Source organism: Scheffersomyces coipomensis (assembly GCF_036884675.1).
Source record: "Scheffersomyces coipomensis strain NRRL Y-17651 chromosome Unknown DFJ63scaffold_3, whole genome shotgun sequence".
Taxonomy (NCBI): domain Eukaryota; kingdom Fungi; phylum Ascomycota; class Pichiomycetes; order Serinales; family Debaryomycetaceae; genus Scheffersomyces; species Scheffersomyces coipomensis.
Genome location: NW_027042894.1, coordinates 730092 through 753135, shown reverse-complemented (window position 1 = coordinate 753135; position 23044 = coordinate 730092). Strand labels below are relative to the sequence as shown.

The following is a 23044-nucleotide window of genomic DNA, read 5'->3' as shown; positions in this document are numbered from 1 at the left end:
TTTTCTGAAAAAAAAATTTTAGTAGCCCTTTTAAAGGTTCGCATGAGAGGAAGAAAAACCAGCGCTACCAAAATTTAAGAATTTTTTTTTCATTTTAATTGTTTTAAAACTAGTATACATTCTAATAAATTATATAATAAATAAGTAAAAAAATAAATAAATAAGTGTCTTTTATACTACCCCATGTAGTGGTTGTTAAGTTTGTCTATTTCATGACACATCACTTCCCAATTGTAAATCTTCCCATTCCTTTGTTGTTTCAAATCAAGATATTGTTCGAATAAGTACAATTCGTAAAATATTTTCAAATTAGGTTGAACAATGATATTGAATCTCAGAACTCTGACATATAAGTAACTTGAAAGTAAATTTAATCTAAAATGCTTCATAACCGAAGCAATTACCAATGATGCAGATCTAGATACTCCTATTCTACAATGAACCAAGGTTGGAGATACACAAATAGATGTACCTAATAAAATTTTGGATTGAATTACTGGAGGGGCACTCATCAATAAAGGTAAGATTGAATCCTTTCCATCATCATTTAAATTATGAATATATATCATTGATTTGATGTATTTTGGAAGTTTGGGACTTTTACGAATGTCCTGATACAAACAATCGAAATTGACTTCATAAATGGCAGCTCCTGGCTGAAATTCAGTTTGATTAAATCTATAAATTGGTTCAAGTACAACTGCATTCCTTTGATGGACTCTTCTTTTACCTAATTCAAAATCAAAGAATACCAGATTCCTTAAATATTTGAACCATGTAGGACATTCACCAATAGATATAATATTTTCAATCTTCTTAGCATCCAATATGGTTAGTGAATTAGCATGATTTATGGATCCCAAAAAGAGATTATTATAAATCTTAGCGGGGAAATTATTATCTTGATTTAATTTAAACCAATCATATTTCAATCCAGAATGTAATGATCTTAAACCTAGTTGACTAGACACTTTTTGAAAATCAATAGAAGTGGCCGATGAATCTGAAACTGCATCTGGGTTACGTTTCAAATATTCAATAAATTTCTCAAATTGTTTTAAGAATATTATATCGTTCTTAAAGTAGTATAACTTTATATCCTTTTCTTGATCTCCCAATAAGAATAATATTGAGTCCTCCATAGAATGAAATTTAAGATAATGCATTATACTAATCGCCAATACGGATAATCCAGTAAAGCCATCATATGAGAAAATAAAAATATCTTCACTTGAAGTAGTTATAAATATTTCAATCAATTTAAGTACCTTTAAGAAGGAAAGAATATTTCCACCTGATAAGTTAGACGTCTTCAAGCATCCTGCAGAAGGGAATTCCAAATAATATACGTTATTCTTAGGTGATGGACTTTCTATTTCAGCAAAAATTGAATTTAATGTCTTCAAAGTTGGAAATGAAGCTTTTTCATGACAATTTATGATAAGCTTGAAATTGGAATATTTGTTTACAGAAAAGTTACTGAAATCAATGATATTTCCTAAACAGATTCTTCCACCCAAGATTCTTTTCATTGAATTCAACTTCCATATCATTTGTTGTTCATATCTGAGTAATTTACATGAGTAGTTTATATTGAGTGAAGCAAGTGGGTTTTTAATAGCGAATGAATTTGGAATTAATTGATTCTGAAAAAGAATCGAATCATAATCACCAGGATTATCAAAGTATTCCATATCTATCAAATTCCAATCGATTGATTTGTCAACCACATAGATTATTTGATTTCTATGTTCATTTTTAAGAGAATCAATTAAATGGGCAACCTTGATTGAACCATCTTCATTTCGATCATAATTATAGATGACAAAATTAGACACAGGAGCCATTAATCTGATTTGATCTTTATAATTTCTATTGTTCAATTTATCATGACAAGTTATAGAATCCAATTGCCATATATGATTCAAAGTTTCATATTTCTCATATATTTCATCTTCTTCTATATGAACTTCAATATCTTCAATTTCTTTAACTTCACAATCGGATTCAATTTCGGGTGATAATCTTCTCTGAACTCTATTGGGTGTTAATAAATCATTCAATTGAACAGTGTTGATTAAATTAGGTACGATATTAGCCACTTCAGAACTGTTGATAAACATCATATTAAAAATTGATTCATTTTTTAATACATTATTCACGATATCTTCATTATTTGTAGATGAATTAGTGAAAAAGTTTCGTTGACTTATACTATTCAATCCATGTAAATAGGGGAATAATTTACCTTCATACACTTCAGAAATCAAGCCGTGAACATCTTGTAATTCGAACCTAGTATGATAATAAAATTTCAATAACATTAATAAATCTTCATTTGATGATATAAGTTTAATATTGGCATGTCCTTCTAAATTGGTAAGTCTTGAGTTATAATATTCTACCCAATTGCTTATCGCAGTTGAAGATTTAACCTCTTCATAAGTGGAAGGGGTGACACTTGTCTCATCAGTCAGATTATAAGAATCGATGCTTGTTTTTCTTAATGCCGACGATAGATAATTAGATGATTCAAATTTTAAATTATTCAAGGATGGGAAATCATTGGACTCCGTAGTTGAAATAACAGGAGATGATGGAGCTGGTGAATTGATACATGATCTTGGAATGGAGGAAATATCAGATGAATCATTGGTAATATCAGGTGAAAAACTCACACTATTTGTATGAGAGATGCTACCAATCTTATTATCATCTGAATTATTGTGATTTAGATAGAGAATTGACATTCTATTTTTTAAACTACCCATTACAAACAGTAAAAGAACACTTTTATGACTTTAATCTGAAAATTCAATTTTAATTTATAAAAGATATACCAACCATTAATATACGTTTTAATGTCACTTGAATCAATTTCACTTGTAAATTTTACAGTTGTGGGGGTACCTCGCTTTAAAGGGACTTTTTTTCAGCCTACAAAAAAAAATATCCCATGGACAATTTCTTACCATTAAATATAAAGTTAAGTTAAGTTAAGTAAGTTATATGTGCCATTCGTATCTGACTCAGACTTGACTATGATAATGGAATCTAGTGCATAATTAAGAATAATTGAACTCCTTAGATTAACCTAAAATAGCGTCATATTGTCTCCCTATCAACGTAAATGTCAAGAAATTCTAAGGGATGAGGAATGGGATATGCAGATATCAACTAATGAATTTCGGCAATTATACACTAGAGTAGTATTATAAAGCTTGTTTACGGCTACTACATCACATTTCATATTTGAAATACCGACAATGAGAATGTAGCCATAGAAAATTAATTACCTGGAATACGATGACGGCATTCATTTTAAAAAATTCTAGAATATATGTATCGAACTTTTTTTGTGATTGTAACGGTATCTGTTATCATTACGCAGCGATCCAGTCCCGGCGAATAAGGAATCCTCACTAAATTCTTTTAACAACGGTTTTTTGTTTACTATTTTTTAGCTAGCGACGGTAACTCTGGTAATCATACAAAAACGTGGAAGTTATAACAAGTAAAACTACTCTTATGAACCCTAGCCTAGATCAATCAAAGGCTTTACATACTACCATATAAGCAAATCCATTTCAACCCTGGAACAGAATTTCAAAATATTGCTACTCCTTATCCCCTGAACATTTGATTGCATATGATTCCCACAACATGCACGCACGCATCAGTATATTGTAAATATTTTGCGCTCACCAGAAACGGTAAGTGCAAAACGACAAGATAGAGATGTTTAACCAAGGTTAATTGGAATGGAAAAACTTTTATGCCGTGTCTAATTCTTGACACCCACAGTTAGTAGAGTATGTAATAGTGAAAATAATTAAAGTTTTGTTTGTCGTAGTTGATCTTAAAGTGATTTGAAACTTAAAATGCGCAACAATGCTAGATTATTCTGTATTTCAGTTTAGAATTTCTAATTTTAGTTAGTTTTAAAACTTTCATTGAGCAATTTTTGATATATAGTAACTTTTAGCCTTTTCATATTTAAGTTGTGTAACATTGTCTTGCCTATCCTGTTGTTAATTGTAATTCTGTTAGAGCTAGGCTAAAAGTGGCTGTAAATCAGAAAAAATCAAAATTTTGGTTGCGACAAGACACAAAAAAAGTTAAGTTTCAATTCAGTTTTAACCGCCATTGCAAAACATACCATTACAGTACTATACTCTATTGTTCAATTAAGGGATTTTATCAATATGAAATCATTCAATTCATCAATAATACTCCTAATTGTGATATTGTCATCCCTTATTTGGGGACAGGATGTTGCATTGTCAGAAAACTACCCTGTTATTACTTCTACTAAAACTCTGAAATCAAATTTAAATAGAAAAGGTCATTATAAGAAATTGAAAATAGAAGGTCCGTTACTAGGTTACCAACCACAGAAAGGGAATAAGATGATTAATTTACCTGCCATAGATAGTAATATATTTGATGATGTTGCTAAATTCATTGAAAGCCTCATAAGTAATAAAACTTCAAATTCTTCTGATTCTACTTTGGTGGTAAGACTGCCATTTCATCCTCCTTCTCCTCTTCCTTCTTCAAATTATTCTTCACCTACTATATCTAAAACTAAGTCGTGGGACATCAATTCAACCTCTACTTGGATTTACACTACCATACTTGAAGAAACTCCATGTTTCACTGATTCAGATTCTGAAGATTTAGAATCAAATGATGAAGCTGAGGATAGTGAAATTGAATGTTCTGATAAAGAAGATGACGAGGAAGTTCCAGAGCTTGATGAAACAGATTGTGATCGAAATAAGACTTATATTGATACAACATTGCTAACTTCTACATCTAATAGTACATTTTCAACTGAAATCAAGTCTTCATTGTTATCATCTACTCTTTTAACAACAAGTTCAGAACCTCATAGCTTTACTTTCAATGTATCCAGCAGTCTAGTGAATATAACATCTGGAATTAGTACTTCCACAATACCTGCTTTTAATTCTTCTATTTCTGTCGTGACTTCAAAAGAATCTGAAGTATCCAGTTCTATATTTAGTAAAAGCACTGAATCATCATCTCTATCCTCAATAGTTCCAATTCCAGTTTCTGATCCAGCTCCAGCTCCAGTTCCCATTTTATCAACTGAATTAACTTTGAGTACCTCTGCAACTTTTATAGACTTGTCTTCTCCTTCATTGATTGAAACTTTACCTATTCTGACTACCAGCTTGACTATTAGTCCAAGTACTGAAACAATAACTACCACTATAACTGAACATCATCATCAATCCACAATAACTTATATGCCTCGTCCTGGGAAGAAATTTCTTGATTTTGATAATGACGGCCACTTAAAGATTGGAAATAGTATCACGGTATTTGATGTTACAATTCCAGGTTGTATGGAATGTTCGCTGGTTCATAATACTCTTGTTAACAGTACACTGGGTTTAAGCCATTCCAATCATAGTACTGATTCTAGTACCATTATTTTACCAGATGTACTGACTACAATTCAAGTTCCTCTTGATTTGATCCCTAGTAGCAGCATAGGCGATGTTATTATCTCTTTAACTACATCTGAGCCTTCTCTGTCTACTTCTATTACTTTTGGTTCAATAATACAACCTCAACAAACATTGATTAGCAGTAATACTGTCGCATTGTCTACTGTGCTGTCGTCAGGAGAAATCGTTCTTACGAGTTATAACAAGGAATTAATAAGACAATCTACAAATATTCAATCTACACTTACTACAAAGCTGTTTTCACAAAGATTCTCTCACATTGATTTTGATTTCTGGAATGAAATTCCATCAGATGTTCCAACTACTAAGCAAAAGGAGAAGTCAACTAAAAGCTCAATAGTTAAGACTTCTTCTGTGAATTCACCTACAGAGACATTTACTTTGAATCTGCCATTATCAATTACAAGATCATTCACTGGGGTTATATCTCATTTCAATAATAAAACATCAGTAGCATTCCCATCATTCTCAGATGCTACCTCTGCTGTCATATCAATCGTTATCTTTCCAGTTATGTTTATGTTTGGAGTATTATTATTATAATAGAGACAAAAATATGTTTGAAACCTTTTTGTAGTGCGTAAAAAAATACTCTAAAACTGAACCAACAGTTACCGTGTAGTGTGTAATAATTGTATATATAGAGAGTTCAATCAATTGGAACAGGATCATGACATCAATACCTAGTTCGTGGAGACAACTACAGTTGTTTGATTTCACACCTATACGAGATCCTAATTTTCAAACTGATGGTTCATTGTATTCAGATTCCAGCTTGACCGCCATTAACTCAACTACTTCATATTTGGTCATAGCTATAAGCAATTCATTCATTAAGATAATAAATCCAACTGATTTCACCGTTGTGAAGACTTTTATGGCATATGATTTGGATTACAGGATCAGTTATATGAAGAATGTCCCTATTTCAAGTGCCAATTCGAATCCAAATCTTATAATAACATTGGCTGAGAAGCAAGGTTCGCCTTCAATCATAAAGTTATGGAACTTAACCAAGATATGTAATCTTAGTAACGTCGAAGATGATGCCTATAAGTTTAAATTCCTAACCCAAGCACAAATCTCTAATGGAGATAACTCATATCCTATCAGTTGCTTTCAAACTACAAGTGATTTAACATGTGTGGCTGTGGGATATACCAATGGGAAAGTAATCTTAATCAGAGGCGACTTATTAAGAGATAGAGGTTCTAAACAACGTTTAATATATGAATCAAATGATCCTGTCACAGGTATTCAATTCAATAATGCTGAGGATTTATTATATGTAACAACCACATCAAAGATTTTAACAGTTCCAACGACAGGTAGAAATCAAGGGAAACCATTAAGAATATTGAATAACAAAGCTGGAGTGGATTTGAATTGTGATGATGTTGATCCAGAAACGCAAAACTTAATAGTAGGAAGAACTGATTCTATTCTATTCTATAATCATATAAATAGGGTTCAAACTATTAATTTTGAAATACCCAAATCAAAGATTTTCAGATTCGCTGACAACTATCTATTAATAATATCTCATCAACAGGAAGATTCAGTTATATCTTCCAATAAGAAGAAGTTAATATCGAGAGTTTTAATCCTTGATTTATTGAATAAACATGCATCATTCAATTTATTGATCCCTAACAGTTTAATAAATCATATTTTCATAATGCAAGAAGATATTTACCTTCTATCCAATGATGGAATACTTTACAAATTACATGAGAAACCGATTAATCAACAGATTGAATTGATCTTACAAAGAAACCTATTCCCGGTTGCTTACACTTTGGCACAACAATCAAAGCTTCCTAAAGATGTTTTATTAAGAATCCAAAAATTAAATGCTGAATATTTGTATGAAAAGCAAGACTATGATTCAGCTATGGATACTTTTATGAAATGTTTAAATTTATTTGATGCTGATTCTCAATCAGAAGAAATAAATGATTTCATTTTGGATATCATAACTAAATTTAAAGATTCGGGAAATATTCCTAATCTTTCCAAGTTTTTGAACAAGTTGTATACATTAAGGCTTGCGGATAACGACCATATAACGTTATTATTATGTTGCTATTGTAAGTTAAAGCTTGTTGGAGAATTGGATACATTCATCACAGAATTAAACCTTGATGATAGTAACTTACAAGAGTTGAATTTCCAATTGATTATCAACTTGTTCAAAGAGTGTGGGTATTTCAATCAAGTTATAAAGCTTTTGTATAAATTAAACCAACCTAATCTAATCGTTGAAATTCAATTACATGATTTAAAGATCCCAAAGCATGCCTTGAAATATATCAAATCATTGCCCATCGATGAGTTATTGTTAATCTTAATCGATCACTCCAAAATATTCTTAGACTATTGTCCTTTAGAAACAACAGAATTATTGATTAATGTATTCACAGGACATTACAAGCCAAGTGAGGAAAGTTTCATACCATTTGAAGATCAGAATGGAGCTGAAATTCACGAAGAAATAGTTGAAAAGAAAGAGGAAGAATCATCTGGAACCATTAACAACTATAGATCATTTTTACATTATCTTGCTGGATTGTCTTTGGCAGAAGATGTAACGGCTGATCCAAAAGAGCTTCAAACCAACGGAGATCCAACATATTTACCACCAAAGCCTAGTTTGATCTATCCAAGTTTTATTAGTCGTCCAAATGAATTTGTCATCTTTTTAGAAGCTTGTGTAGAAGCATTTGAGAAATATCAAGGAAACTTAAATGACAAGAAAGATTTATTAACTACTTTATTGGAGATGTATTTATCTTTACATAAGACTAAAGATGATGATGATCAATGGTTAGAGAAAGCAAAGGAATTAATTGGTATCAATTCACTGTTGTTCGATTCATCTTCATTATTGTTAATCTCACATATATATGATTTTAGAGAAGGAGAAACCATGTCAAAGGAACAAGCAGGTGTGGAAGAAAGTCTTTTCAGAAGTTATGAAATTTCAGGTGATGTTAACGGATGTCTTGAAGTTGTTAAAAAGTATGGAGATTCCAAACCTGATTTGTATAAAATGTGGTTAAAGTTTATTATATCCACTCAAGAAGTGTTTCAACAAGTTTCAAGCTCAGATTTTAGATTTATATTAACGAAGATTGTTGATAAAAGATTGATGAATCCATTAGAAATCATCCAAGTTTTAACTGAGAATCAGAATGATTATGTCACATTAGGTTTGATAAAAGATTTCTTAATCGATTACTTTGATTCTCAAAATAAAGAAATTTCAAATAATTCCAAATTAATTGAATATTATGAGAGTGAATCTACAAAGAATAGTCATAAATTAACAGAATTATTATCGAAGCCGTTTATAATCCAAAATAACAAGTGTTCTTCGTGTCATTTGAAATTGGATTTCCCAGTTATTCACTTCAAATGTAAACATTCTTACCATCAAAAATGTCTAAATGATAACATTATCGTATCCCTTTCCAACGACAGTAGTAATGGACATGATAATTCAGATGAAAGAAGATGCCCCATTTGTAGCAGTGAATTGGAAGAAATCAGGTCAGTCAGAAATCAACAATTTAAATCAAAGGAAAACTTTGGGGCTTTTGAAGGGGCTTTGGAAGAAAGTACCGATAAGTTTAAATTCGTTACAGAATATTTGGGAAGAGGTGTTATGGAAAATGAATCGATTGTCCTTACAAATGACTGAAACATCAATTTCTTTTTTTTATGTGCGGTGCGCATTAGGATTTTTTTTTTGCAACACTTTTCTTGTGATGCTTGAAACATGCACTATAAGATTTGAAACTACCATAAAACAAATCCTGACATATAAATAGTCAATCATATTCCCTGTGAGATTTGATGATATATAGGTTTTTAGAAGAATATCAATCAATATATTAACTTAAACATGATCGAATATTGCCAAAAGTATGATGGAAAAAGAACATTTGATATATTCTATAGTGAAGATGATAAACCAAAAAGTGGAGAAGAAGAAGATAGCCAAGATCATAAAAGAGTAGCTTCTCCCATTAAATCTGACTTTATCATTGAAGAGTCTACTAATCACCAGAAACGATTCAAATATACCCAAGTTGTCATTGATTTTATCAGCGATGAAATTAGAACTTTTAAAGCTCTCAAAGAAGCAGTTCCAAAAGTCAAAGAGTTTTTAGAACATAAAGTTGGTAAATTAGATGCTTGTGATGAATATGATCAGTTTATTCGGTTATTGGAAAGTTCCATAAATGCTATTATTTCAAAATTACTCAAATTAACTGGTTTACTGAAACTTAAACAAGATTACAGTGATTTAATGAAACTTAATGTATTTCAATTAGTTTACAATGCTAGACTAGACAGATTTGATTTGGGATATATCCTTTCAGAAATATTTTTTCAAAACTCCAATCTTGAGCTGTTGTTTCTTAGGTACTATTGCAAATTATCATTTTGTTAACTTTTAGTGATGATGAAATTCAACCTTTATTAAAGCTCCCTTTGGTTCATGTTCTGGAATATGCTTCTAAATTTCAAGATTTAATTAACAGTTCTGGTCAAACCTTCCCATCTCATGGTTTGTCAACTTGTTTGACAAAGGTTAATGCTTTAAAGGCTAAATGTGAAACTATGGCCAAGATCCAAATGATAAAGAAAGATTTCAAGATAAATGACGTTTCAGATCTTGAAAAAGTGGGACATATTGTGAAGTGTATATTTACTAAAGAGAAGCAACCTAAACGATATGATGATTTTGAAAACAAAACTCCGGAAGATTTTAAAATGTCAGGTTACAAAACTAAGGAAGTAAATGCTTCACTGAAGCGAAGCATTCATGCAAAGTTACCTTCCATAAACAAGTTGTTCTCCACCTTACCTCCTATACATGCTCCAAACAATGGTACTTCTCAGATGTTATTTAAGTCTGCCTTGGTCCAGCAATTTAAGTATAAGTATTATCATCTCAAATCTTTCCGAAATAGTATGTACATGCATTCAATTAACTTGGTTAAGTTCTTAGAAGTCCAGATTCAATATTGCGAACATTGGCAAGCGTTATTAGAAGATAATGATGTATCAGTTGATGCTAGGTATATTAAATCGATGTATTCAAGTTTTCATTCTAAATTAGTTAATCAGTTGAAATATTCACATGAAAGTATCATTACTACTATTCAAAGAGTAGTAATACCAGCACTTGATAGTGGATTAAAGGCATGTAAACAATTTAATGATAAGCTAAATCGGTACTATAATATAAAAGATCATGAAAATGGTACCACTTTAGCCAAATTACATGATGAATTACAGCACCATATTCCACCATTCATTCATCAATTGGACCAACTTGTTGAATTATCACTTATGAAGTTTCATACTGCTTACTGTCGATGGAATGAGACAATTATTGGAAATCGAAGTTTAGATGAATATCGAAAGCTTTCAAGCAAAGAGAAAAGTAGTGGAGAAAAGCATGATGATATTTGCAAATATTACAAATCTGTGGCACCACCAATAACTTGATCTTAAAAGAATAAATGATGCTATGATATAATGAATACGCCGTGCCTGTAAAATTTAGATTAATAAAAAGTTCGAAAATGAATATATAGACGAAACTTGATAGAGAAAGCATTATACAATAGTTTAACTAATATACATACATTCCCATATCTATCCTAACCAGTAATATCATTCTGTTTCGAAAAGATATAACTGATCGACATTGATGAAACGTTGATATTATATAATCGGATTTTGTAATTATGAATAATTATTTATTTTTGCGATTTGCACCTAGTTTGGAAATCTCCGTTCGTTTCTCGGTCGCAATCGGGCTTAGTGCTATTTTCCAAATTGGGGTATACGTCCTTTAATTTAAAGTCTATAAATATGGGACAATTCCCCTTTGATTCTAGTTCAATTGATGGGTGTTAAAGTGTCAATTATTAATTATAATTACTCTAGATCAAAAATAAATCAAAAATGTCTACCACTATTCCTGAAGTTCCTCATGTTAAATTAGGTGAATCTGGTTTATCAGTCTCCACAATTATTGCTGGTTGTATGTCTTATGGTAGCAAAAAATGGTCTAATTGGGTTCTTGAAGATGAGGAAGAAGTTTTTAAAATCTTAAAAAGATGTTATGATGTTGGCATTAGAACTTTTGATACTGCTGATATTTATTCAAATGGTAAATCTGAAATCTTATTAGGTCAATTCCTTAAGAAATTTAATATTAAAAGAGATAGAGTGGTTATTTTAACCAAATTGTTTGCTCCAGTTAATGATGAAGATTATTCTTTTAATGTTCATAAATCAGGATTACCTGAATATGAATATATCAATTCTAAGGGTTTATCAAGAAAACATATATTTGATGCTGTTAAAGCTTCTGTTGGAAGATTAGGTACTTATATTGATGTGTTACAAATTCATAGATTGGATAAGACTACTCCTAAATTTGAAATCATGAAAGCTTTAAATGATGTGATTTTAGAAGGTCATACCAGATATATTGGTGCATCATCCATGAAAGCTACTGAGTTTGCTCAATTACAATTTATTGCTGATAAGAATGGTTGGTTCAAGTTTATTAGTATGCAAAACTATTATAACTTAATCTATCGTGAAGAAGAACGTGAAATGGTTCCTTTCTGTAATGATAATGTCATTGGTAAAGTTGGTTTAATCCCATGGTCTCCAATTGCTATGGGTATCTTAGCTCGTCCTTATAATCCTGATGCTAAACATGCTAGAGATAGTCCTATCATCAATCTTTTAAAGTATAATGAAGTTTCTAAGAGTGATGTTGAGATTATTAACAGAGTTGAAGAAACAGCTAAAAAACATGGTGTTTCAATGGCTACTATTGCAACTGCTTGGCTTATTTCAAAGGGGGCTAGTCCAATTGTTGGTCTTAACTCTGTTGAAAGAGTTGAAGAACTTGCAAGAGCCACTACTTTCAAGTTAACTGAGGATGAAATTAAGTATTTAGAAGAACCTTATGAACCAAAGTATTTTGCAATCTTCTAATCTCTCTCTTTGAATAGATATATAGTGTTATTTGAAATACATATGGTAGTTCCCCTTATGTCAAAAATAGGTATGTCGTAAATGTAAAAAAAAATGACAAAAGTCAAAAAATACGCGACAAGTCAAAAACAGCAACATATACAGAACTCAAGTTAACTTTAAAAGGACTAAAGTCTAAAGCTATCAACTCTTATATGAATTAATGGCTAATTACTTCACTAAGTTCCTACCTCAATTGGGAAATAGTGCCACCAGTTCCCCCTACTATGACTCCAGTACTTCCTATAATCCTCAGTTGAAATACTTAACTATCTTCAATCCTAGTTTGATAGAAGATAAAAAAGCTGAATCAAATGAAGAGTTGTTTAAACAGATCATATGCTTCATATCAATCAATAGCATTGATAATGGAGGTGTACTACTGGAAGAGGAAAAGATCGAACAGTTGAAGATCATTGGATTAATACGAGGGGTGAATTCATTTGCCATTAGCTTTAGTAAAGGTGATGATAAGAGTGTTAATATTATCAATTCATCTAAATCATCCATTGTATTGATTAATCTTGAATCTAACTTCTATCTTGCATGTTCTATATCATACATGGCCAAACATAATAACAAATCCAACTTCATTAATCATCAATTGATCAAATTGATTAGATCTTTTTATAGAAATTTTGTCATTCATCATACCACTTTTGGTAATATATTAGATAAGTATAATTTATCCATTCTAAAACAATCATTATCAACCTATTGGAATGGTTTCTTCTCCAATTATAATCTTCAATATTATAAAATACCGCCTGGTCTTTCGTGGCCTAATAGTTTGAATTATAAAGGATTTTTGGGTCTATTACCTGCTGATCAAATATATAAAAAATCATCATTATCATTAAATTATCAAGTTCAACAAGAAATAAGTCAAATCTTACAAGGACCAGATGAAAACATACCGAAAGGTATAATCATATCCTGTTTTAATAAGATCCAACCTAAGAAATACGGTTTATTACATATCGAACATAATCCCAAACTAAAAGAATCTGAGTTGATTGATATTTATAATTGGTTAGAATTCCACGATTATCACGATACCTTGACCACTGAGAGTTTATCTAATATAAGTATTGATGATTTTTTCAAAACCAACTTATCAATCCTTCCCGATATAGAATCGGAGACGAGTTCAACGTTGAATGCTTCAAGTATCAATACCAATGCCAGTCCAAGTTATGCTCATCAGTACGCTACTGATAATATACGAGCTGTGACATCCACCGCTATGGAAATGTTAAATCCAAGAAATATCACCAATAACTTAGTTATTCTGCCGATCAATTATACAGTTAGTAGTATGATATCAATTGGTGATCAAGTTAAACAATATGGAACTGGTATTGCTGAAAATGACGATGTAACCAGTGCAAGTAGTTGGCTTCAGATGCCACCTTTATTAAAACTGTTAAGACTTGGTGGTACTGTGGAGCCCGTGATATCACCATCTATGAATGGTGATAATGATGATGAAGAGGAAATTGAAGAAGAAAATACAGGAGAATACTTAATAGGATCTAAATTTGATCTAGTATCTAATTCAAACTCCGTTTATAGAAAGTTGGTTTATTTAACTACTACTTCGGATACAGATGATACAGGAACTGAATTTGAATATCTGTTAATCATTTATAAAAAGGATGATATTGTTATAACATTAATCTATGATTCCTCATATGATCAACTTGATAAACTTGAATTTTATGAAACACTTGCTCAAGATACACTCATTCCATCCATTGATGAGATCGGCAATTCCGTACTTGGTGGAAGTTTCATTGGTAGTAGTGTTGGATCATTAAACGGAATAATCAATGAGAATGATGTTGATAATGACTTCTTCTTTGTTGTGTTTGATAAAGCGCAAGGTTGGGTCAAATCTTCATTGCCATATCTACCCCACATCAATATCAATGATGACGAAAATAATCATAAAGCGTTAATAATGTATCAAAGTGCAATGTTTTACTTGCATGACCAATTAACTTCATTATTTTTAATGCAGCGGAATAATAATTTTTTCACCGATAATAAGATGAATGAATATTTTCATAAATTTACAAGTAATAAACAAAATGATTGGATGTTGTATTATATTAAGTATAAAGATAAATTTATTATTATTATTAAGAATCATAATCATAGTGCAAAGAAGAAAAGAAAAAGTATAGCATATAGAAAATTAAGTGTGGTACCACCTTCAGTAAGCACATCACCAATTTTGAATGGTGAAGAACAACAACAATTAGAAGGGGGTAATACTGGTGAAGGTGGTGTGGCTGGTGGTGGTCTATTAAACAGAATTACAGATTATACCCATCTTGGATTTCTTGATAATTTAGGAGATGATGTTAAGTACTGGTTGGATGGATTTACAACAACTTCAGAGACTTAAATAGTATCCACCCAATTTAAGAAACTTGGTACATCCTTAGCAATGGCTCCACTGATACTTAGTTTAGTTAACCAATCTGGCAATAATCCACCTGGAGTGGAACAAGTGGCCATAATCCATTTAAATTTTTTAGTATCTTCGTCATAAGTAACCTTTTCTATTGATGTATAACGACCAATAGTAAACCCAACATCTTGTTTAGATTCTTTTATATTTTTAGGATCAATATTTAATGAAATAATGTATGCAGTCAGATTATCTTCTGATTTATAAATATGAATTAATTCATAAAATACTCTTTTGGTTAATGGGAAAGGTAATTTATAGTATAATTGAGCCAAATACGTAAATGTTTGATTCGGAGTTTCATTGACTAACTTAAATGGAGTGAGCTTAAAGTCATATAATTCATGAATGTATTTCTTTTCAAAGTCCGTATGGGTCCGGTTTATATCATTTAAAGAACCCACGAGATATTTGATGATAGCATCATGATAGCCTTGTTTGGCACTATCATTCAATTCACTTAGGTTGGTAACTCTTGCACACCAATAGTCTCCATTCAAATTATCATTGGTGAAAGTCCTAACTGCAATGGCTACTCTCTTATGTTTATTTAAACCATATTCAAATTGTCTATCTTTCTTCCAAGATTTAACCGATTTTATAATGGATTCAGCTTCGTCAACAAGTGCGATGGAATCTAGATTATGAAGGGAATCAAGGGGAGTTAAGTTCATCTATTTTTATATATATCCTCTATCCATAAACAAGTCAATGGGTTGAAATCTATAAATTATAAGTTGAAATTAGTAATCGAATACGCAATTTCAGTTCAAAACCAAGATTGATCATTTTTAAGGGGAAATTTGACTTCTATTTATGGAAATAAATTACGTAAATCTGTCAAGTTAAGCCGACCCCCTTAAATGATAAGACCAACACTTAATTTAAGCAAATAAAAGTCATTCCTCAAGACAATTGATCAACAGCCACATCTACCACAAGTCATAAATTTCTAAGACTACTTAATTATATCTAATTACAAGTAAACTTCCTGCTAACTACAATTGGTCTGCTTCCATTTCTAGAATATAAAAATTCCGCTGCTGGTAGAAGACATTTTTTTTTGTCTGTCTTAAATTTTTGTCTGATTGAGCTAAACGAGCAGACAAAAGTTCAAATATCAAATAAATAAAAATCTGCCCATGATTAATCTGAAGAAAGGTTTACTTCACCATAAAAGAAGAAGCTCTACATTATACATCACATGTCATTGAGGTTTCTAGGTATAAGGAGGACGTTAGCTACGTATGTGGCCAGCTCTGCAGCTCCTAAATTACAAGATGTGGTTATAATTGGTGGAGGACCAGCTGGTTTATCAATGTTAACTGCGTTAAAGAATAATCAGAAAACAAAGCATTTGAAATGTACTTTGATTGAAGCATCTGACTTAGGTAAGATCCATGGTTTTTATGACAATCCAGGCGAAGAATATACTAATCGTGTTGTTTCATTAACTCCTAAATCAATTGACTTTATGCAATCGAAAATTGGTAATTGGGAATTCATTAAACATGATAGAATCAAATTTTACGATAGAATAGTGGCTTATGATGCTCAAGATAGTGATAATGCAAGAGTAGACTTCAATGCAAGTGCCACTGAAACTGGGGCATTAGCTGCCATGGCTGAAAATATTAATATTCAAAGTTCTTTATTAAAGAAATTAGAAGTTTTAAATGATACTGAATCAACCACCATACTTGATAAAACTAAAGTTGAAGAAATCATAAATCCAAATCAACAAAACATTGAAGAAACTCATGATTTAAATGAAATAGACTTGAATGCAGGCAATGCTAATTTGGATTGGCCTATTTTAAAACTTTCCAATGGTGAATCTATTCAAACTCGTCTTTTGATTGGGGCTGATGGTTATAATTCTCCTGCTCGTAAATTTGCAAGAATTGAATCAAGAGGATGGCAATATAATACCTTTGGAGTCGTCGCAACTATCAAACTTGAATATGAAGATTATCGTTCCATTGGTTGGCAGAGATTCTTATCGACTGGTCCATTAGCAATCTTACCTTTAACTGAAGATAATGCTACCATTGTATGGTCCAGTACCCCTGAATTATCTCAAATCTTATTGAAAACTAATAAAGAAATATTTCCCCATTTAGTCAATGCTGCTATGGTTCTTGATGAAGTCGACTTACAATATCTCTATAAATTATTAGATTATAATCCAGATGACTTTACGGTATTAGATGAAATTAAATGGAGATTAGATAAGTTTGATCAACAAAAATTAGAGGAAAACTATCCTTTAAAAGTAACTGAAGTTCTTGATGGTTCAAGAGCAAGGTTCCCTCTTAAATTATCTCATGCTGATACTTATATTTCTCCTAGAGTTGCCTTAATTGGAGATGCTGCTCATACTATCCATCCTTTAGCAGGACAAGGACTTAACATGGGTCAATCTGATGTGGCATTCTTAATGGCTGCGTTAGAAAGTGGAATAGAAAGAGGATTGGATATCGGATCTACATTAGTATTGGATAGTTATGTTGCTAATGCTTGGCCATCAAATCATATGTTATTAGGAATATGTGATAAGTTACATAAAGTATTTTCCACTGATTATTACCCTATTGTTGCTTTAAGAGGGTTAGGCTTACGTTCAATCAACCTCCTTGACTCTGTAAAAGATGTAATGGTCAAAATAATTAGTAGTAGATAGTGTAACATACCCCCCACAGCTTTAAAATATACTTTGTAAATAGATCTTTAATTACACCAAAACTAAACTTTCGCATTTAAGTCGGATATCCGGCAAAAGTCGGAATTTGCGCGTGTTCATCTTTTTTTTTTTCAAATGGGTTCCAATTTATGGGGAATGGTAGCAAACTTAAAACAGAGATGCAAACAGAGTATAGAGCGTTTGTTAAGATATTAGTTGATAATAGCCTAGCATGCTAGTTGCTAGGACGAGTTGGAAGGGCCTATCAGTTGGCTCGAGCGTAAGGTTGTTTACTTCCTATGGCTTAAGATCTAATAAATATGTTATTACTGATAAATTTGGTGTCCTACGTGAAAAATATCATACCCCAAAGTATCCAATAGTTTTATGTCATGGATTCTCTGGTTTCGATACGATAAACTTTCTCCTGGGTTTTGAGGTTGTGGATAAATACTTAGAGACTAATGGAACCAAACGTCTTCTTGGATTTGAGTTAGATTATTGGAGAGGTATTGGAGTTGCATTACAGAAGTTAGGTTGTAAGGTGTTGGTGGCGCAAGTGCCACCTTTTGGAACTATTAAGGATCGAGCTAAGATTCTTGAAATATTTCTTGAATTACAATGTGAAATGGTTAAAAGAACATCAAAGGAAGAAATCTCATATCCTATTAAAGTTAATTTAATAAGTCATTCAATGGGTGGTTTGGATAGTAGATATTTGATCTCCAAATTGCAAAATAAAGGCATTAACAAAAAATATCAAGTAGTTTCATTAACTACTATTTCAACCCCACATAGAGGTTCTGAGGTGGCTGATTTCTTTGATGATTTAGTCACAGCTGTATCTCCTTTGAAATTAATTGCACCACATGCCTTGTATGATTTAACCACTAAAAGTATGACTCAATTTAATAAGGACATCGTGGATGATCCAAATGTCGAGTATTTCTCATATGGAGCTAAGTTCGTACCCCATCCATTCAATACATTCTACTTGACTTGGTGTTTAATGAGATATAGAATAACTCGGGCTTTTAAACGTGAAAACATAAAAGTTCCAAAGATTGCCATAGAGAATGATGGTTTGGTTAGTGTAAAAAGTGCAAAATGGGGGAATTACTTGGGAACTTTAGATCAAGTTGATCATCTTGATTTAATTAATTGGACGAATAGAATCCGTCTTGCGATGGATAAATTTGTATGGAAAAGGAAACCTAAATTCAATGCTATAGCTTTATATTCGGATATAGTGGAAAATTTAGCCAAAAGAGGTTTTTAAAAATAAGAAATGAATAAATATACATTATAATTATACACATAGACAATTGAATAAATAATTTAATTCTAAATTAATTTCAAACCTTGTAATTGGGACGAACAATCTTTACAGTAATCTATGACATTCTCAACTCCAACATCTAATACACCGGCCTCAAAATTCTTCAATAAGTTAGAGCTAACAAACTCGCATCGTTCAAGTTCGGATAATATGAAATTTTGATACTCTGCTTGACCAACTTCTTTCTCCATCTCATTCAAAATCCTCAATCTGACTAATAATTCATGCCTTTTGATACCAATGTCCATATATGTCTTCTTAAGTACTTCAGCAGGTTCATTCATGGAATCCAATTCTTGCCAATACTTGGGCTGATCAAAGTTTAGCACAAATGATTTTTCTTTAAAATTCTTAAAACATTGTGATTGGGAAAGATTAACTGTAGAATCATCGCTAGTATCATTAGTTAAAGTCAAATTAGGTGAATGACCATTCTCAACCAAATCTTGGATATCTTTCAAAAACACAGCTCTCTTCAACATAAATGGTTCTGATGTTATATACTCATGTGCAATCTGGTTAGCCCTTCGAGTAGTCCAATACACTGTAGTTGTCTTTCCAGCCAAGAATACATTCAATAAGCACAAGACACCAATTATGATCAATAGCACTTGGTTCATCCTTATACCCTGTATAAATGAAAGAACTGCTTTATATATTAAATCAAAACCCAGCAATACACTCTTTGTCAAGACCAACAACAGCTTGAAAAACAAAAGTTTAAGAACACTGGTAAGACTAACATTTATAATTGGATATCTATCTTCGATTGGAGACTGTTCCGTGTGACTTAATTTACCATAGAGATAAATTGCCTTCACAATCATTCCATGATTTCCAACTTCCTTAACAACCATTCTAAGACGTCTATCTAAATGTTTGATCTGGTTAGCTGCTAATTGAGAAGAAAACTTGTTTATTAAAGGATTCATCAATGAATAACTGTCGAATTTTCTTCTGGCATAGAAATAAACTTTACTTTGTTTACCAGCAACCCCAACAATGACAAATTTATAAATTTCAGTAAACTTTGAACCTAAGAAAAATTTCATTATGGATTTAGAATGAGTGAATGTATAGTATTGGTTATCATACATATTATCAATCTCCTGATCAAGTCTAATGTCTAACTTCTTCTGTTCATAGTTTGCGGGACATATGACGGTCCTGTATAATTTTCCATCGGGTGCAGTGCTCCAAGGCTTTCTTATATAACACTCTAAAGTGGCGAACGTAGTATGATCCTTGAATAAGACTGAATTATCCCCCAATAAAGCATGGAAAATAGCCTTTGGAGGTAAATCATAGGTTTGTTCTGTAATAAAATCATACTCTCTTGAAAAGTCAAATCTGAAAACCTCAAGATTGGGATTGCTCGTAGATACAAGGGAAGGAACTTTATCACCTTTGGAATCTAAGTATGATAAGTTAAACTTTGCCTTACCATCGTCACTCAACGATCTTGATAATTGATTTATTATTTTGAGTTTCTGTTGATCTTTATGATCGGATTGGACTTTATTTTCTATGTCTTCTAAATCCTTTAAGATTTCTTTTAATGTTTTTGGTTTTTCACTTGATAAGTTATTGATCAAATATACCAACTTCTGTTTTATTAATTGACCATCATCCAAGAACAATTTAGTCTTAATAACTCCATTGATAGTATAAAGTTTTAATAAATCATATTGCTTTTGGGCATTATAGTCAACCGATACTAAATGTCCAACATAAGCCTTAAATAATGCAACGAATCCAAGCGCTTGCATGTAAAAATAAATATGATGACTAGTAATGAAACATCTACCACTCAATTCTTGCTTCGAATTAGGAGACCAAATACATCTGAAAGATACTATACAGTATTCACCCGGCTCTACTGCAGTTTCAAACAATGCTCTCATCTGAATATCAAGAGGAACTAAAGCTGGAGGATAATAATCTGGATAATACAAACCTGAATCTCCTTCGGGTGAGCATTGTTTATCTATAAGTTCTTGTTCTGGTCTGGAATCAGGAGCTCCCCCAGCAGAAGAATCCAGTATAGCATCATGTAAGTAATATATACCCCAGTTTACTGAACCCCATAAATTTGCTGTCAAAGCGGTAGGTAAAGATGTGGCCGAAGTTAAACCAAAAGATATGATCGATGACTTAGTGGTATCAGTCATGAAAGGTGGTCTGATTTGAGGGATTTGGTAATAAAGATGTTTTTGGAAATATTTTTCATTTCTCCCTATGTGATTTGATAAATTACTTGAAGTAATAATTTGTCCTGAGGAAGTGACAATCCTGGTATTGGTAAAGTCTTTATCGATTAATGTATTTGCTGTTGATGCAAATTCTGCAACTATAGGAGGATATCTTCCTGAAGCAATATTCAAAATATCATCGCCATCCTCACTAAGTAAGATTCTATTTCTCTCATTTTCGAATACCTTTAACCATGACTTCAATTCGATTAAAGTTTCTGCTTGAAATACAACAGTCATATCACTAGTTTTCAATTCAAAACAGAATCTTCTATCTTCATTTGGAGTATACTTAACATTGCATAAAAGAACACCTATTTTATCTGTTTCTTGAACAAATGTTTGAGAAGAACTCAATATTAATAATCCAAAGACTCCACCCTTAATGAAGGCCCATCTTTTAACCCAAATTGGTTTGGATGATTTCTCAGTCCAAGTTTTCATAAACAAATATCCATGCTTCTCTAAACCTCTTTCATCGATATCATGTAAAGATCTATTGTTAATAAGGGAAGTTTTATAATCATTAATATTTGCCGATGGGACAAATTGAAGAGCTGAGCTTTCTTCTACTTGAGTTCTTGCTAAGGTCATATCAGCATATAACTTGTCGATAGCAATAGAATATGAATCACACCAACTTTGGATTTTAGATATTTTATGAGATTGTTCTTTATAATAAGGATCAATAGAATCGCTTGCCACAGTTGAAAATTTCGCTTTCCAAATATCAGAACTTAAATTCACTAACATTTTATCGATGAGATTTCCTAACGCTGATAATTCAATGATGAGATCAAGTGACGCATGAATATATTCCTTTCTAACTTGATGTAATTGTTTGGCGTCTTCCATGGCCATGAGTGGATCCTTTGATTTAGAAGTTGCAAGATATATATCTAAAAATGTGTCATATTTTTCTTGAGTTGAATCATATTTCTTTCTCAATTCTTTATATCTCCCTATACTCTTGTTTATTAAGGAACTGGTATTATCTATGACATAGTAGTTAACATTCAAAGCGTTTAAACTTGATCCCCAAAGTCTTTTAAGACCCTGTAAAGTTGTATGTAATGACTGTACAGTATATTCTTGATCTATCAATCCATCTTGAAGAAAAGTTGGAACCAAATGTTCTAAGAAAGAATTACAGAATGATTGAACTTCTTTTATATAGGAGGGAAACTTCTTTATAGAACTTGATAAAGCAATTAACCATTTCTCGATATTTGTGATTTGAATATCCAAGTGATTTACTGATGCTCTGAAACTAGGTGAATCCAAAGCAGCTTCTTTGAAATTAACTGAAATCAATTTAAATTGTCTTGAGGTTTGATTCACAGTATTGGACCGACCATTTCGAAGTGGCTTTGATTTCTGACTTGATTGTTGGTCAACTGATGCTGATGCTGGTATAGGTGGAACTGTAGTTGCTGCTGCTGCTGCTGATGTTGCTGCGTTACCGTTAGAGTGCCCAGGTGGTGACAGCATTGTGAACTACTTTGTCGAATATGGTATAATCTCAATCAATGCTCACAATTGCCAATTGCTAGATTAACAAAAATCTCAACTCAATTGATTCAATTGCAAGGTGATTCCATCGGAGTACTGATCTTGTTCAAAACAGCAAATGGCTGATTGATTTCCCTTAATTTTTATGGCTGGTCCTGCACATAAGTTCAATCGCGGGAATCAACGGCAATCAGTGATTGCAAC

The 23044-nt window shown here is 31.9% G+C and overlaps 10 protein-coding genes across 10 annotated transcripts; 8 read left to right on the top strand and 2 right to left on the bottom strand. All coding sequences in view use genetic code 12, as the record gives it.

The window, feature by feature from the left end:
- Positions 1 to 176: 176 nt before the first annotated feature.
- PPS1 (Pps1p) lies at positions 177 to 2750 on the bottom strand (the record flags this gene model as incomplete). The annotated part of the gene is made up of 1 exon (XM_064905985.1): positions 177 to 2750. One exon carries the CDS (start codon positions 2748 to 2750, stop codon positions 177 to 179), a length of 2574 nt encoding a protein of 857 aa, XP_064762533.1.
- A 1455-nt stretch (positions 2751 to 4205) lies between these two features.
- On the top strand, positions 4206 to 6044 carry DFJ63DRAFT_334756 (uncharacterized protein; the record flags this gene model as incomplete). The annotated part of the gene is made up of 1 exon (XM_064908092.1): positions 4206 to 6044. One exon carries the CDS (start codon positions 4206 to 4208, stop codon positions 6042 to 6044), a length of 1839 nt encoding a protein of 612 aa, XP_064762532.1.
- A 47-nt stretch (positions 6045 to 6091) lies between these two features.
- Positions 6092 to 9306, top strand: VPS11 (tethering complex subunit). The gene has a single exon (XM_064903207.1). The coding sequence runs from the start codon at positions 6172 to 6174 to the stop codon at positions 9202 to 9204; it is 3033 nt and encodes a 1010-aa protein (XP_064762531.1). The 5' UTR covers positions 6092 to 6171; the 3' UTR covers positions 9205 to 9306.
- On the top strand, positions 9307 to 10432 carry DFJ63DRAFT_109420 (uncharacterized protein). Its single transcript, XM_064903212.1, has one exon. The coding sequence runs from the start codon at positions 9409 to 9411 to the stop codon at positions 9958 to 9960; it is 552 nt and encodes a 183-aa protein (XP_064762530.1). The 5' UTR covers positions 9307 to 9408; the 3' UTR covers positions 9961 to 10432.
- On the top strand, positions 10046 to 11255 carry DFJ63DRAFT_109197 (uncharacterized protein). The gene has a single exon (XM_064903206.1). The coding sequence runs from the start codon at positions 10131 to 10133 to the stop codon at positions 11022 to 11024; it is 894 nt and encodes a 297-aa protein (XP_064762529.1). The 5' UTR covers positions 10046 to 10130; the 3' UTR covers positions 11025 to 11255.
- DFJ63DRAFT_109196 (aldo/keto reductase) lies at positions 11256 to 12637 on the top strand. Its single transcript, XM_064903205.1, has one exon. It carries the CDS (start codon positions 11487 to 11489, stop codon positions 12534 to 12536), a length of 1050 nt encoding a protein of 349 aa, XP_064762528.1. The 5' UTR covers positions 11256 to 11486; the 3' UTR covers positions 12537 to 12637.
- Positions 12638 to 12738: 101 nt separating this feature from the next.
- Positions 12739 to 14988, top strand: DFJ63DRAFT_312524 (uncharacterized protein; the record flags this gene model as incomplete). Its single annotated transcript, XM_064905984.1, has 1 exon — positions 12739 to 14988. One exon carries the CDS (start codon positions 12739 to 12741, stop codon positions 14986 to 14988), a length of 2250 nt encoding a protein of 749 aa, XP_064762527.1.
- A 1270-nt stretch (positions 14989 to 16258) lies between these two features.
- Positions 16259 to 17737, top strand: COQ6 (putative N,N-dimethylaniline monooxygenase; the record flags this gene model as incomplete). The annotated part of the gene is made up of 1 exon (XM_064904926.1): positions 16259 to 17737. One exon carries the CDS (start codon positions 16259 to 16261, stop codon positions 17735 to 17737), a length of 1479 nt encoding a protein of 492 aa, XP_064762526.1.
- On the top strand, positions 17614 to 19048 carry DFJ63DRAFT_109193 (triglyceride lipase). Its single transcript, XM_064903204.1, has one exon. The coding sequence runs from the start codon at positions 17970 to 17972 to the stop codon at positions 19014 to 19016; it is 1047 nt and encodes a 348-aa protein (XP_064762525.1). The 5' UTR covers positions 17614 to 17969; the 3' UTR covers positions 19017 to 19048.
- Positions 19049 to 23007, bottom strand: DFJ63DRAFT_109192 (uncharacterized protein). The gene has a single exon (XM_064903203.1). The coding sequence runs from the start codon at positions 22817 to 22819 to the stop codon at positions 19082 to 19084; it is 3738 nt and encodes a 1245-aa protein (XP_064762524.1). The 5' UTR covers positions 22820 to 23007; the 3' UTR covers positions 19049 to 19081.
- Between the last annotated feature and the right edge of the window lie 37 nt (positions 23008 to 23044).